A 14997-nucleotide genomic window follows, 5' to 3' on the forward strand; every position below is an offset into this window, starting at 1 on the left:
GTCTGAAAATATAACCTTATTTGGAAATAAGGTCATGGTAGATGTAATTAAGATGAGACCACACTGGAATACGGTAGGCTCCTAAACGAATATAACTGATGTCCTCATAAGCAAAGGAAAACTCGAACACAGACATGCACAGAGGTAAGATGAAGCAAAAACATATGAGGAAAGGCAGCTGCGGGGTGATGGAGGCAGATACTGGAGTGATGCATCTACAAGCCAAGAACACCAAGGATTGCTGAGAAATGCCACAAGTTTGGAAGAAGTAAGGAAGGATTCTCCTCTAGAGCCTTCAGAGAGCATCACCCTGACGACACCTTGATTTTGGACTTCTGGCCTCTGGAACTGTGAGAGAATAAATGTTGTGTTAAGTTACCCAGTTTTTTCTATGTCGTTGGAGGAGGCCCAGGAAACTAATTACACACACCATCTATTAAAATCTACCATTCTAAAAAAGCATCTTTTACGGTAAAGCACTGAAGTCAGCAAAACCTGCGTTCAAATACCTATGCAAATCAAAAGCTGTGTAACCAACCACAGGCATCTTTTGAATTCGCCTCTTTACTTGTAAAGAAAAGATAACAAAGCCTACCAATAGGGTATTTCTGCAATATATTTTGTAGAATGCTTGCCACACTTCAAGTCTCTCCACTCTCAAAACCCTCTCTCCTTGTAGGGAGAGTGCATTAAACCTATGGTTATAGACTATTTCGCTAGCAAAAATGTATGAAAACAGAGGGCTGTAATTAAAATATTCAATAAATTTTACTGAAACCCTTGCTAACGTATAAACTTAGTTCAGTAATAAAGACTCGTTATTAAAAAATGCTTGTTCATGTGCAAGAACATTTATTTCATGTAATAAGCAAGGTAATTACTTTTACAAAGATTAGTGGAAATATAACTCATAAACTTGATAAACACATTCTCCAATGTGGGAATTAGGTAAGAATATGGCCACAATGGTCAAGAGTCATCTGTCCAAGGACTCTTGAAAAAAGTTATCAAAGGCCAGCATCATGACATGCTGTGGATTAAACCTTATATGAAGATAAAGTTTAGTGACTTGAATAGAAGACTTGAAAAAAAAATAAAACAAAATCAGGTTATATATTCTAATAAGGTAAAAGAACTGTAAATTATCCACTGCCACCAAGGACAAAGACTAGTTTCTAAACTCTTCATATGAATGCAAGTGGTGAATAAACACTAACACTAAACGCTTACTATGTGTAAAAATGACACATTTTGTTTAATTCAAGCCATGGAATGTTCCTAAAATAGGAGTTTTATGCACAAGAAAATGGTACTAAGTTTTAGTTATACATGCAGTGTATAAATGTTAAATTTTGGAAAGAAGCTGCCAAAACCAAATCCTAAAATACAGATTTGTAAGCAGTCACTGGCTCTGCTTTACCAAGCATTTTAAAAGATATAAGGAGTTTTAAATTTTATTTAATTTGCAGGAAAAAAGTGTATTCAAAAAGAAATCTTAACATAAATGCCTGCCTCCAAAATAGCCAGTTACTAAGAAATTTAAAAATATTATGCCATGGTATAACTTTAAGGGGGAAAAAAAAAAAAAACTATCATGAAAATAGGGACCAGGTACCTATAGGGGCTCATGCCTATAATCCCAGCATGTTGGGAGGCGGAGGCAGAGGCAGAAGGGATCACTTGAGCCTGGGAAGAGTTCAAGGCTGCAGTGAGCGATGATCGCACCACTGCACTCCAGCCTGGATGACAGAGCGAGATCCCATCTCAAGAAAGAAAACAAAAAAGAAACAGAAAAGAAAATGAAAAGAAGGAAGGGAGATCTAAGAACATCAAACTTAAGTAATTAGCTATAGGAAAAGGAGATAGCCCCACCTATGTTTGTAACAATGAAAACAATTTAGTAGTTAATTGTGGCTGTAAACATACAGCTGGTTGGGTCATGTTTTTCTGCATACACACTGCCTAATATCTGGTGAGCCTCTATCATGTCAGGCACTTTACCAGATGGTACACACTAATTTTTGAATCTGGTACACAGTGTTTAAATCTTTACTACGATACTTAAAAACTGTGAGTCTGCAAAGTAACTTAAATCTGACTCGGGTTTCTTTTCAGAAAAACAGTGAAGTAATAACTACCTTACAGGATTGTCATAAGGATTATATTGTGCAGGTAATACAATTATTCCAGTTCCTGTCACACAGCATGTGCGCATTTAGTATTAGCTAATATTATCTTTAATAATGAAAATAGCCCCTCAAATTAGCTAATAACAAATCACGTTTAGAGGCTCAGTAACTTGTCCAAAGCCACACATCTAGCTATTGTTAAAGGCAGTTTTAAAAACCCAAGGGCAATAAAATTTGTGCTATTTTAAAAAGTGTTCCAATAATGTTAAGTCTTTCCATTCCTCTTAGTTTTCTTCCTCAGCTGGTTATTTATAGAACAGAAAGCTTATTTCATAGACTTGAGGTAATTAAATGCTAGAAATGATGTCACTGAGTGACGGGGCAGCAAATGACTTTCAATGCAAACAACAAATCCAACTGATAGTCCTTGCCTGGAATGATGGGGTCAAAAGGGAGCCTGGAGTGCTCTATGAGAAGGATTTGGAGGCTAATTCTGAGAAAGGCAGAAAAATAAAAAAAACAATGATAGCTGCCCACAGGGGTGGGGATGGAAGTGGCGGGAGAGGGTAGGGAACAAAGAACACAGGACGACCAGGTGCTGTATTTCCACCATTGTTGTTCAAATACAATATACTTCAACTATCTATTGAGCTCCATGCAAAAACACTCTCAATAACTGAAGCATCTAACGTCTTCCATACAATATGAAATTAGCCCATTAGCACAATTCTATCCCTTGATATACAATATATATTTTACAAATTAATTAGAATATTTGTTCTGTATCGTGAATAAACTTGGCAAGAAGTCCAAGTCATTCTAAGTGTATATATGGGAGCAAAAGAGCCTGATGAAAAAGGAGGAACATAAGTGGAGGGGATGAAAAATGCCTAAGCAAAGCTCATGCCCAAATAAATCACTGATTTGCATTAGTTTTGGCATGCACATCTAAGTAGTCTTACTAATAACATTACTGCTAGACCCTGAACACTTAAAATATTGTTCCGATGAGATTCTTTCTATAATCAAAACATTTAATCACATGTATCAAGTAAATTTTCCTTGAGGTATTCCATTAAAAAGTTTCACTTGCGTAACAAAAAAATACTTCCCTACAAAACCTTCTCATATGCTTCCTTCCATCCCTTTCTTGCTATAACTCATCTTTAGATTAATGCTTAAATTTAAGCTATGATAACTGACTTCTCTACTTTAGACTCATCCTCCAACACCAACTGCCAGTTAACAGTATGCTTTGTTGAAACACTAAACATACTTTCATGTAACTAAAATATCTGGATTTTAAAAAATGTTAAGAATCTCAAGTGCATGGTATAATAAAGATGTACATATTTTAATATATCTAAAATGGTGGTATGTGGGGATTTAAAAAACCATATATACACAGGAAGGTGCGTGTATGCATTTATTTTATATATATATATATATATATATATCTCACCCTCAGGAGATCCTGAATTAGTAAGTCTGTGGTGATCATCCTCTACTCCCCATCCCCCCACCAAAATATTTTCAGAGAGCTCCACAGGTGATTCTGTTATGTATTTCCTGCCTGAGGACCACAGAGCGAGGTGGTCTCAAATTGCTTTCAATATTTATGTGCCCGTATTTAAAGTATGCCTTTCCACCAAAAGAAAACAATTTGGGTTCTTAAGTTCTAGTTTTAGAAAGTTTTGCTGGATATCAAGACATTTCTTTTTTAAACCTTCCATTAAAAATTATACTAATATTTTTCTTCAGAAGTAACAAATTTTCAGTGTCTACAATTTGTTAGTTTAAAAGATATCATATATAAAACCACAGCATGAACAATATTAAAGATTTATAATTCTGCGCCACACTGTAGTATGACCACTTCAAATAATTTAGACCTTTATTTTGCCTAACTTAAAAATGAATATAAAGATACTTGCCTTTCTATATATTATGTAAGTAAAATATTTTTAAAGAGAAATATGTTCAAGTTTTCTTTGTAAGTTAAAAGCCAAGTATTTTATTAATATAGCACCCAATAAAGTAATGATGATGAAGGCACATAAGGTATAACGAAGTTTTAATATTAGAATCTTCTTGTTCATTACAGGTTGTGCCCATCTAACATATATATATTATGTTGGATATATATTTATGTTAGATAGCTAATATATATATACAGAACAGAAAGCTTAATAGATAGATATATATATAAAACATATAATAGTGAGGAAAAACAAAATATTCTCTAAATCACTTGTGGTGAGGGGTGTGTGTGTGTGTGTGTATCGAAGTTTAGACTGGGCTGGGTGTGATGGCTCACACCTGTAAATCCCAGCACTTTGGGGAGACCGAGGCGGGTGGATCACGAGGTCAGGAGATCGAGACTATCCTGACCAACACGGTGAAACTCCGTCTCTACTAAAAATACAAAAAAAATTAGCCGGGGCATGGTGGCAGGTGCCTGTAGTCCCAGCTACTTGGAAGGCTGAGGCAGGAGAATGGCCTGAACCCGGGAGGCAGAGCTTACAGTGAGCGGAGATCACAGCACTGCACTCTAGCCTGGGTGACAGAGCGAGACTCCATCAAAAAAAAAAAAAAAAAAAAAAAAAAAATTTATTTAGATTGGTAGAAAATTTATTCAAATTAACTAACAGTAATGTTCATATACTCTTACTAAACTGAAAGTCCATTTCAATAATACTGTACTTATTTGATACTAAGAAACTTCACATTTATCTCTGAATTAGGAATGTATCTATAATCACTAGCATGTCATATTAGAAGCACTGTCTACTTCTGAATGGTGTTTCTTACAATCAATGGCACCTTATATCCCACGAAATACAGTGTTTATTTAAAAGTACTTTTCAAATTAAAAGATGACTTCTCCTTTTAAATTTACAAAACATCTCCTAACCCCCAAACAACCCTAAATGTGTGGCTCCTTAAACTATAATATTTCGTATGAGTGAAAAATGGCAAATAAATTTAATGAAGCAACTAAACTCTCAGGACAAAAGGAACTGCTCTGGTAAGAACGCAATAGCTTAAGTAATGAGTGCATTTTTATCAATTAAATACTATATGGAGTTACTTTCAGAGTTTTAAATAATTTCACACTTCTAGTATTTTCATCTTCTGATACTTTCAAATTATTTGTCTACCCTTTATTGAAGTAAAATTAAAGGAACATTCTATCTATAACATGATGCAAAATAAGTTTCTATCAGTGTATGCATTTATGCTAAGAACACAAGCTAATGTTTAATGAAATGTTTAATTACAGATAAAAATGTAAAAATCAGGGGTTCTGTTTGCTAATACTGCAGAAAGGCGTAACATTCTAACATGTCACAAATTAAAACACTACGTGATTTGGTGTCTAGTTACCACTACTTGCAACACTTCAAACCAACGTATTAAAGTGGTTAGGTTACTCCTTGCACATTTCTAATTGCTAGTATTCTAGTGACAGAATTGTGACCAAAAGCATAAAAAATGTGATAGGTCCTATGCCAAATGTATCAAAGTAAGATAATTAACTTTTCTCTCCATCATTTAAAAAATGGCAAATGCAATTATGAGTTTTGAAAATTCCGAATGAGGATAATCTCCTTTCACTTAAATTCTATACAACAAAAAACAAGGACATAAGAACAAGCACATGATAACTTCTTTCAACTATTTTAAAAGAGTGTCACCACACATTTCCAAGATTGGTTTCTAGACACGGTAAGGATAACTGGTTAGGTAACTTTCACCACTAGAATCTTCAAACCAGTGCAATGCTTGTACATTTTTTTTTTTTTTAAGTACACACATGAAGGCCCAACAGTGATAAAAGCTTGGTATCAAAATCACCAGAAAGTCTTATGCTTTTATTGTTACTTAATCCAAGTGACTGTCACTTAATTTTAATAATGGTAAACACAACTAAACTAGTTTGAGAGAAATCTCAGCCAATACAATTTCCTTAAGGGCAAAGCCAATATTTCCTGAATATTAAAACTTTGCATCCATGTAAAAGGTTTTCCTCATTACCCTAAGGAAAAAAGAGCTGAAACCAACTCAAATTGTTGATTGAATTGAACTACCTTGGAAATAGATGCCATTTAAATATTTTTACTCTTTACTTTTCTAAATAACAAAATAAATACTGTACTATCTCTGTTCAGAACTTGTAAGTCATCTTTTATTTTTGGCCAGGAACCTTAAAGTTTTTATAGCTCTCTAGGTCATCAGAGCTAGGCAAGACCAATCCAATTTTAAATGACTGGTGTGTTCTATCATTTCTTGGAGCTATCTTTGCTTAGAAATTTTGGATAAACAGAGCAAATGATGAATTGCTGGGAAGGCACTGGAAACAAAATGACTATTCATAGAACCAAATAAAAGCCTTCCGCTGGGCACCGTGGCTCAAGCCTGTAATCCCAGCACTTTGGGAGGCCGAGGCAGGCGGATCACGAGGTCAGGAGATTGAGACCATCCTGGCTAACATGGTGAAACCCCGTCTCTACTAAAAATACAAGAAAATTAGCTGGGCGTGGTGGCAGGCGCCTGTAGTCCCAGCTACTCCGGAGGCTGAGGCAGGAGAATGGCGTGAAGGGGGGGCGGGGGGAGCTTGCAGTGAGCCGAGATCATGCCACTGCACTCCAGCCTGGGGCACAGAGCAAGATTCCGTCTCAAAAAAAAAAAAGCCTTCCATTAGAAACTAAAAAACACCAATGGTTTTATATCTGTGTATGTAAGTAAAACCTAAACGAGAACAAACAGCAAATAAAAATTAAAAGCAAAAACAAACAGGAAGCCAACCCCCAATTTTTTCCTACTCAGTTTACCTTGGAGGCTACAGTGTTATCCAGAGTCCTACAAAACACATGATGGGTATTTTGTTCCTGGTATACATACTAATGTCTTTAAGTCCACCAGTACCACTACACATTTTGTGCAATTAAGAAATTAACTTCAGGCACATGACCAGTGAGTACTTTAGTTTCAGTACTATCTATGCAGAATAGCAAATATAGTGTGAAACAAAGCAATGCAAGCATTTATGTGAAATTTGGCTCCATGCTAAAACTGGCTTCCTGCTTACCTATATTAAAAATAGAACTGCCAAACTACCAAGGTATCTCTTTATAATATCTCTTATTTTACCTTCATCAAGACTAAGAGCTTTAACTATAACCCATGTTAATTACCCACATTTCTCCAATTTTCTACCAGATTTCAAAGAATATTTTGTTATCTAAACTTTTTCAACTTTCTATTTTCTCTGTATGTGCATGAAGACGGACATACAGAGAAACAGAAAAAAGCTACACGACTTCCACAATAAACATACACAGATATTATACACATACTGAGGAGGCTGCATGATTTTTATATCAAAGTACATGCTTTTTCCACCACAGAGTTCTTCACTGTTGTTACGATAGAAAGCTTTTGCAAAATATAAGCACATGCTAGTAATAATTCAAGGTTTTAAGAATTTATAGGTTAAAAAAATACAATTCCTAGAACACTGTTATCAAACAAATAAGTTTTATTGGCATCTAAAAACAAAAATCACCCAACATTGAAACGTACTTTAATATTTACGTTGTTTTCTTGTGTCTTTTTTACTCACTGCAGTATGAGGAACAAATCACAAACACTTACTTTGGAGAAACAGAGACCATAGTGTAGATTTTACAAAATCACTTTTTAAAATCTCTGTATTGTGCTCCTCAAATACCTAGAGCCAGTCTTTGCATAAAATATCACAGCTTTATCTATAATCTTAAAATTCTGCAGCAGCCTAAAGATATGGATAAGATATACCACCACTTGCTATTCTGAAATATATCTATTACCATATCCAACCTAATGATAGTTATCTAAAAAATTCTTTCTTCCATAGGAAGTCTCTGACAAGCTGTTATTCATTTCCTTGACGTTAAAAGAATCTGGGGCCAACATTTATATTTTATCAGAAAAATAAAAAAAAAGTTTACCTACCATGTTCAGATTAAGAACAATGTCTATACAAGTCAGTTGTACAATTATTTTAAGAGAAAGGTGAACATGAACATCAGATTAACTTAATTCTGGCAGACAAAAGTGAACAACTATGGTCCAGTCAGCCATTATCTATTACAGAGAGATGACAACTTTACAAAAGGTATCTTTTACCTACTGAGTGATGATTATGTCCCCTCAGTTTCTGTGCTTTCTACCACTGGTTCACTTTCTATATCAGCAACTGTGTCACTCTTCTCCTTGTTTATTTCATTTGAAGATGTCAGTTTTTCATAAAGTTCAGGATCATTCTGTACTGGTATAGGTGGTGGCTGAGCATGTCTCTCTGTATTTTCACCATTAACCTGAGGCACATTATCACCTTTTCGTTGAGAAGTGGCCCCTTCAAAATAATCAAAAACCCGAGCATGAGGAGGGGGAACCCAAGTGTTTTGAATTCTGTCTCGTCCAAGACGATTTCCGTTCATTTCTCTGCAGAAATCAAAATCTCTGTCATCCCTATCCCTTTGCCTCTCCCAGGGTCTTCTGCGGTCATCAAAATCTCTGTGAACTTCTTGTCCAAATCCTCGGTTCCAAGGACCACTTCTAGGATCAAATCGATAGTTTCCAGACCGAAATCTACCTCTTTCTTCATGTAAGCCTTTTGGACCACCATAGACTGGTAGAACCCGATGCTCTCTCTCATCAAAATCTCCTCTATGCCCCCAGGGCTTCTCTGGATTAAAGCCAAAGTGGTCTCTTCGACCAAGATGATCTATACCTGGCCTCACAAGACTCTCTCTTATATCTACAGGAGGTCTTCCAAAATGATCCCTACCATCTAGTGGTGGCCGTCCAGGACCTTCTCTTGGATCTATAGGCCGCCCAACCACATCTCTAACATCCACAGGGGGAGGTCTACTAATGCTTTCCCTGGTTTCTATAGGAGGAAACCGGTAATCTCTGTCTCCTTCCTGTTGAATGTTATCATTCCCAAGCGGTATCCTTTTCTCTGGGTTAGCAACATTGTCTATGCTTTGTCTTCCAGGAGCTAAAAAAGGTCTTTCTGGCTGACTAAAAATATCTCCTGGAGGAAAAGGTCCACGGGGTGGTGGATGAAGAGCTGAATCAAGTACCGATGGGGGTGGGATTCCCCGTTGGGGTGGAATTCCAGGCTGTATTAAAGGGAATCTTGGCCCAGGTGCCTGTGGTATTAGTCCTGGACGAATGTCTAACATTGGCATTGTGGGCATCCTTTGATTAGGGATACTTAAAGGGGGTAAGTTTTGAGGTCCAGCTGGTGGCTGTGTTCCCAGAAGTCCAGAAGTATTTGGAACATTTGGTGGCTGTACTCCTACAAGTCCAGAATTGTTAGGTATATTTGGGGGTAGCACTCCCAAAAGTCCAGAACCACTTGACACACTGGGTGGCTGTATTCCCAATATTCCAGAGTTATTTAGAATATTTGGTGGTTGGGCTCCAATAATCCCAGAACTACTGGAAACATTAGATGGCCGGACCCCAAGAATTTCAGAATTACTTGATACATTTGGTCTTTGGACTCCCAGAATTCCAGAATTGCTTGTCACATTTGGTGGCTGTCCTCCTAAAATTGCAGCATTACTTGAAATATCATTTGGAATCACTAAAATAAAAAAAAAAAAAGAAAGAAAGAAAAGAAAAAACTCAAAATAACAGTCAAAAGTTTCCAATAATTTTAGCTTAATCAGCTACTTGTATCCCCCAGTAATCAAGGTACATTAGCTACTACATGAAATCTTTTAAGTTAAACAAAATGTCAGGTATTATACTGATTTTCCACCTTTAATAAAACCTTTCTAAACCATAATTTTTTTTTTTTTAAGAACACAAGTGGAGATTTAAAAGGCTTTAGGACAGGAAAGAAAAGAAAGGAAAGCACACTTGGAAGAGACTCAAAACAGGCATCAAGGTCAAGTGCCTCTAAACCATAATTCTTAATGTACCAACAGTGGGACTACAGAAAAAGGACTTACTGTTTTCAAACACCATATTTATCTTCTAGAGTTAGCTGGATAATACCTATTAGAAGTAAGTTCCTGGTAGAAGTTATTCACACTCAATACTTGTTCATTTTTATCTTTCTGTAAGTATACAGATTTTGTGTAATACTATTTTGACAACACATTGAAGTAGTCTCAATAGGACGAAAAAAAAGGGGTGGTGGTGTGAGGGTCTTAATGGAAACGTACTGAAATCTAGACTGAAATCTAGATTATCCTGAACAGAAGGCCACTTTTTTCAAATAGAAATTTTAGGACATAGTGATCTCTTTTTAAAAAGTGCAATATTTCAGCATTTGTAGATTGAAGTGGTTACAAATGCACGCTACCCCAGAATTAAACAACAAATACAGAGAGGTAACCTAGCTTAGACTTAACTTTTTTAAAATTTTATTATTATTTACCTGATCTGGTGTTTTCACCAGAAGAAATCTGGTGGTCTATCAGATGAGGTACTTTATCTTCAGGCTCTGCCTGTTTAGTTGGAGCATTAAAAACATTTCCAGCTGGCAGAGCGGAAGTAGCAAGATTGCTGGCAACAGAGCCACCCGGTATAACAAGGCTACCAAATCCAACATCTTTCACAGTTTCCGGGGTCATGGATAATGACGGCTGCACTAAAGCTGTTTAAAGAGGAGAAAAACATATTTCAGATTTAATGAGTCAATTCATGTGCTAAGTTTTCTGGCAGTTTGAGTATTTAATTTATAATGGCATCTCTGTATTACTAAGCACACTATATATAACAACCAATGCTCAAATGACAAAATGAGTCATCATGAAGAGGCTAAATTACATTTAGAAAGCTTTATCCAAAAATAGTGAAAACTAACAATTTTCAGAAATATTTCACCAAAAATGTTAAGATCAGCACTCAAAAAAAGTAAATTCTAGTAACAAAAAATTAATAATTTTCCAGGAATGCCAGATAAGTGAATGTCTAAACATACAGAAATAACTAGTGCAGACTGAAATGTACAAGTATGAAAATCTGCCCAATCCCCCTGCAATTACAATGTGCTAAGGTCCTAACATTCACTTAACATTACCTTTTGTCAAAAGAAGTTAGAAACTCATCAGATGAGAATACATAAGGTGGACTACAAATATGAAGCTATAAACTTTCCATCTTAAAGAATGGGTAGAAATATCCCTAAGTGCATTTGTCACATATATTAAAAAACACAACCAGAGGAATACAAAATTAATTACACAATTAAAATTTTTAGTACAATTTATGTCACTCAGAATACTGTAAAATCATACTTGTAGAACTTAGGAAATGCTTTATCTTCATATGTAACTCTAGATTACCCGGGAAAAACTGTTAGCATACAAGAGCTACAAAAATAAAACCATCTATGGTCATGTACGAGAATTAAGAGAATTAAATGAGACAGGCAAAGGCAATTGGGAAAGCATCTGGCACACAACTATTTCTCTTTTTCCATTAATTGACTGCAGATTTTCCAAAATTAGTGAACTAGGAAAAAATTGGGAGGTGGGCTCTAGTTACCCTCTGTGAATAGTGAATTCAGAAATGACTTCTGAACACTTTGTCTAATTTTCAGAAATAAACAATTCTTCCTAATGAACCAATAATAACAAAAAGAAAGGCTTTTAAACCTATCTTTTTTTTTGAGATGGAGTCTCGCTGGGTTGGCCAGGTTAGAGTGCGGTAGTGTGATCTCAGCAAGCGATTCTCCTGCCTCAGCCTCCGGAGTAGCTGGGATTACAGGCGTGAGCCACCACACCCGGCTAATTTTTGTATTTTTAGTGGAGACAGGGTTTCACCATGATGGCCAGGTTGGTCTTGAACTCCTGATCTCAGGTGATCTACCTGCCTAGGCCTCCCAAAGTGCTGGGATTACAGGCTTGAGCCACCACGCCCAGCCACTAATTCCTGCTTCTAGGTTTTCTTAAAACAATTCTGACCCACCTCGGCCTCCCAAGGTATTGAGATTACAGGGGTGAGCCACCATGCCCGGCCAAATTTTAAAGCTATGTAAACACTGAAAGGGAGACAAAATTTAAGAATACAAGGAAAATGAATTAGATAATCAAAAGTTAAAATCTTTATATATCACATACACTCTTCAAGTCTAATTTTTGAGGTAGTCTTCCCTGAATTACTAAAGGTTTTTTCAGAAGCTTGGAGAATTAATGTACATAAAGAGTAGACTAGAATGAAAAAATTATTAAAAGGGTATATTAAGCATTTCTGTAATGTCCAATGATAGGAAAAAGGAAATGAATAAATGTCTATATTTACTGTTGCGTTGCATTACTTTTGAAATGTCTACTCTAAAGAAAATACAGATATCAAAACCAAGTAGGCTAGAGTGTATATCCCATAAAAATGTAAAAAAAAAAAAAAAAAATTACACATGAAACTGGCACCACAACTACAAATGAAAGATTTATTTCAGGTAACCCTGATAAAGAGTAATTTGATTATACATTTTTAAATTAAACTTTTAGGTTCAGGGGTACATGTACAGGTTTGTTATATACGTTACTCATGTAACAAATATTTATAGATACACGCACATGTACCCCTAGTTATGATTATACACCTTTGGGATAAAAAAAAGTAGCAGAAAAATCTTAGCTTCATCCAGTAGCCTTGTTGGCAGTAACACTACTTTCAAACTACTATGTGTATGTCTGTATTGTACAATAATGAAAAGCAATCATGTCACTGTTTTCAGTATATGAGAACACGGGCAAATATAAAAATCAAACTAGCTGATTTGTTAATAATGCATATTCATTTTTTTCTGTTCAAAATGCACATTTTCTAGTTCTGTCCACTAAAAATTCCTAGACTCAATGAAAACCCAAGAGCAAAATGAGAATCTAGTACCCAGAGTGAATTCTCTAGATACCGTACGTACCCCAATTGGAAAAACGGCCGATTCTCAGATTGGAGGGAGGAAAACACAAGATTTGTCTGGGATATACTGGGCCAAAAAGCTAAGCAGCTCTCAAAACTAATGTGACAGGGAAGCAACACAGGTCTCCCACCGTCCAAAGATGAAACAATTTGCACTTCAAAAAAAAAGAACGCAACTGACTAGAAGTAAAAAAAATCCATTAATCCATAAATACTAAAGAAACTGAAGGAGAAAAAAAAGGGAGGACTGGGGCAGGACTGCACTAACATTAAGACATTTAATACACATAGCAAAACAAAAAACACAAAGAGGATGAGAGGACCTTCTCTGAATTTTGACTAAAATAAAACCAATCATAAGACAGTTTAAGACAATCAAGCAAATTTAAATAAGAACTATCATTTACCGTTAGTATTTCAGAAATTATCTAACATACACTTGTCTTAAAGCTTTCATAATAAAAATATTAACAGTAATTCACAAGAATGAGAACTGACACACTGAAACTAACACTACCATGAGTAAAGAAAACTCTAAAAGTAGAAAACTTACATGTTGGTACTACTGGTGGAATTGCAGGGGGTGGCACAACAGGTGGGGGAACTGGAGGCGGCATGAAACCTACATGGAAAAAAAAGAACCCAAAAAATAGCACAAGAAAAATTACTTATTTTAAATCAAAGATTCAAATAGCTACAAATGAAACTTCATATTCTTAAAATGGACTACAACCTCATATTTATATATTTTTTTTTCTATTTTAAAAATGGCTTTTATATATGCTGCCTTATTTGATCCCTAATAAGGTAGGTAAAGCAGAGATCCTGATTTATGAGAACATCCTATTTATTTACTCATTCAAGTCCTGTAGCATGCTCTATGGTGCTGTAAAATCAAAGATTAACAGGAGCCAGGTAAACTGTTTATATATGCCATTTTATTTATTTGATACGTGTGTTTACTCACTAGATCAAAATGTTTGTTTCTTTGGATAACACTACATTATGTTTTAAGCATTGAAGTAAACCTTCTATTTAATACTGACTTTTTAATGATTTCAATTACATTATTAATTTTAGATACCGAGTCTATGTTTCTCAGGCTGGTCTCAAACTCCTGGCTTAAACAATCCTGCTACTTCAGCCTCCCGAGTAGCTGGGACCAGAGGCACACACCATGGCGCTCAGCTTTTTAATCATTTTAAGTATCACACTGTAAATTTGCTTCTTTGCACTTTTTGAAATATAAAGCTACCATTACATTCAACTAGAAAATAATGACTAAAATAATTTTAAACTATAAAATCTACTTTGGTATTCAAGGTTTGTTCCTCCTCTCACAATCCTGATTGTAACTAAGTTTTGTGGTAAATTATATGATACACATATTTAATATTTTTAATAAGATATACCTTTTGTATGTTTAAAAAAGTGGCTAAAAAGAATAAAAATACATGATTTTTCAACAAATTAATAAGGAATGACTTCATAAAGCCTATATGGTTATGATTTTTGAAATAATCACTTAAAAATTTCTGAAATATTTAATTTTGAAATCACAAAGAGAAAATTAACAAAGTTTTCAATATTCAAAATAAAGTTATTAAAATTTATATCAATTTCCTATTACACATTAGACTGTAATTTAAAACATTTACAATTGCATGACCTGTAAATTACAACCATTCTCAGACAACAAATTTATTTTTTAGTCTTGCTAAAAACTCTACCCAACATCTAAGAACTTAAGTAACGGCCGGGCGCGGTGGCTCAAGCCTGTAATCCCAGCACTTTGGGAGGCCGAGACGGGCGGATCACGAGGTCAGGAGATAGAGACCATCCTGGCCCAAACGGTGAAACCCCGTCTCTACTAAAAAAAATACAAAAAACTAGCCGGGCGAGGTGGCAGGCGCCTGTAGTCCCAGCCACTCGG

General features: G+C 35.5%; 1 protein-coding gene across 7 annotated transcripts in view; it reads right to left on the reverse strand.

Annotated features, from left to right (window-relative positions):
- The window catches only part of SCAF8 (SR-related CTD associated factor 8), a 234198-nt gene that overhangs the window by 125667 nt on the left and 93534 nt on the right, over window positions 1–14997 (reverse strand). For 4 of the 7 annotated variants that reach the window (XM_017892001.1, XM_017892012.1, XM_017892006.1 and 1 more), the window contains 3 exons: window positions 13618–13686; window positions 10573–10791; window positions 7649–9771 (listed from right to left, as the gene is read on the reverse strand). In XM_017892001.1, coding sequence (XP_017747490.1) covers window positions 8315–9771; window positions 10573–10791; window positions 13618–13686 — 1745 coding nt within the window. In that variant the 3' untranslated portion in view covers window positions 7649–8314. Of the gene's footprint in view, window positions 1–7648; window positions 9772–10572; window positions 10792–13617; window positions 13687–14997 lie in introns of those variants that run through there. The other 3 variants (XR_001889169.1, XR_001889170.1, XM_017891985.1) reach the window with 1 other exon arrangement.

This window comes from Rhinopithecus bieti, unplaced genomic scaffold, assembly GCF_001698545.2.
Source record: "Rhinopithecus bieti isolate Rb0 unplaced genomic scaffold, ASM169854v2 scaffold_1583, whole genome shotgun sequence".
NCBI classification, from domain to species: Eukaryota; Metazoa; Chordata; class Mammalia; order Primates; family Cercopithecidae; genus Rhinopithecus; species Rhinopithecus bieti.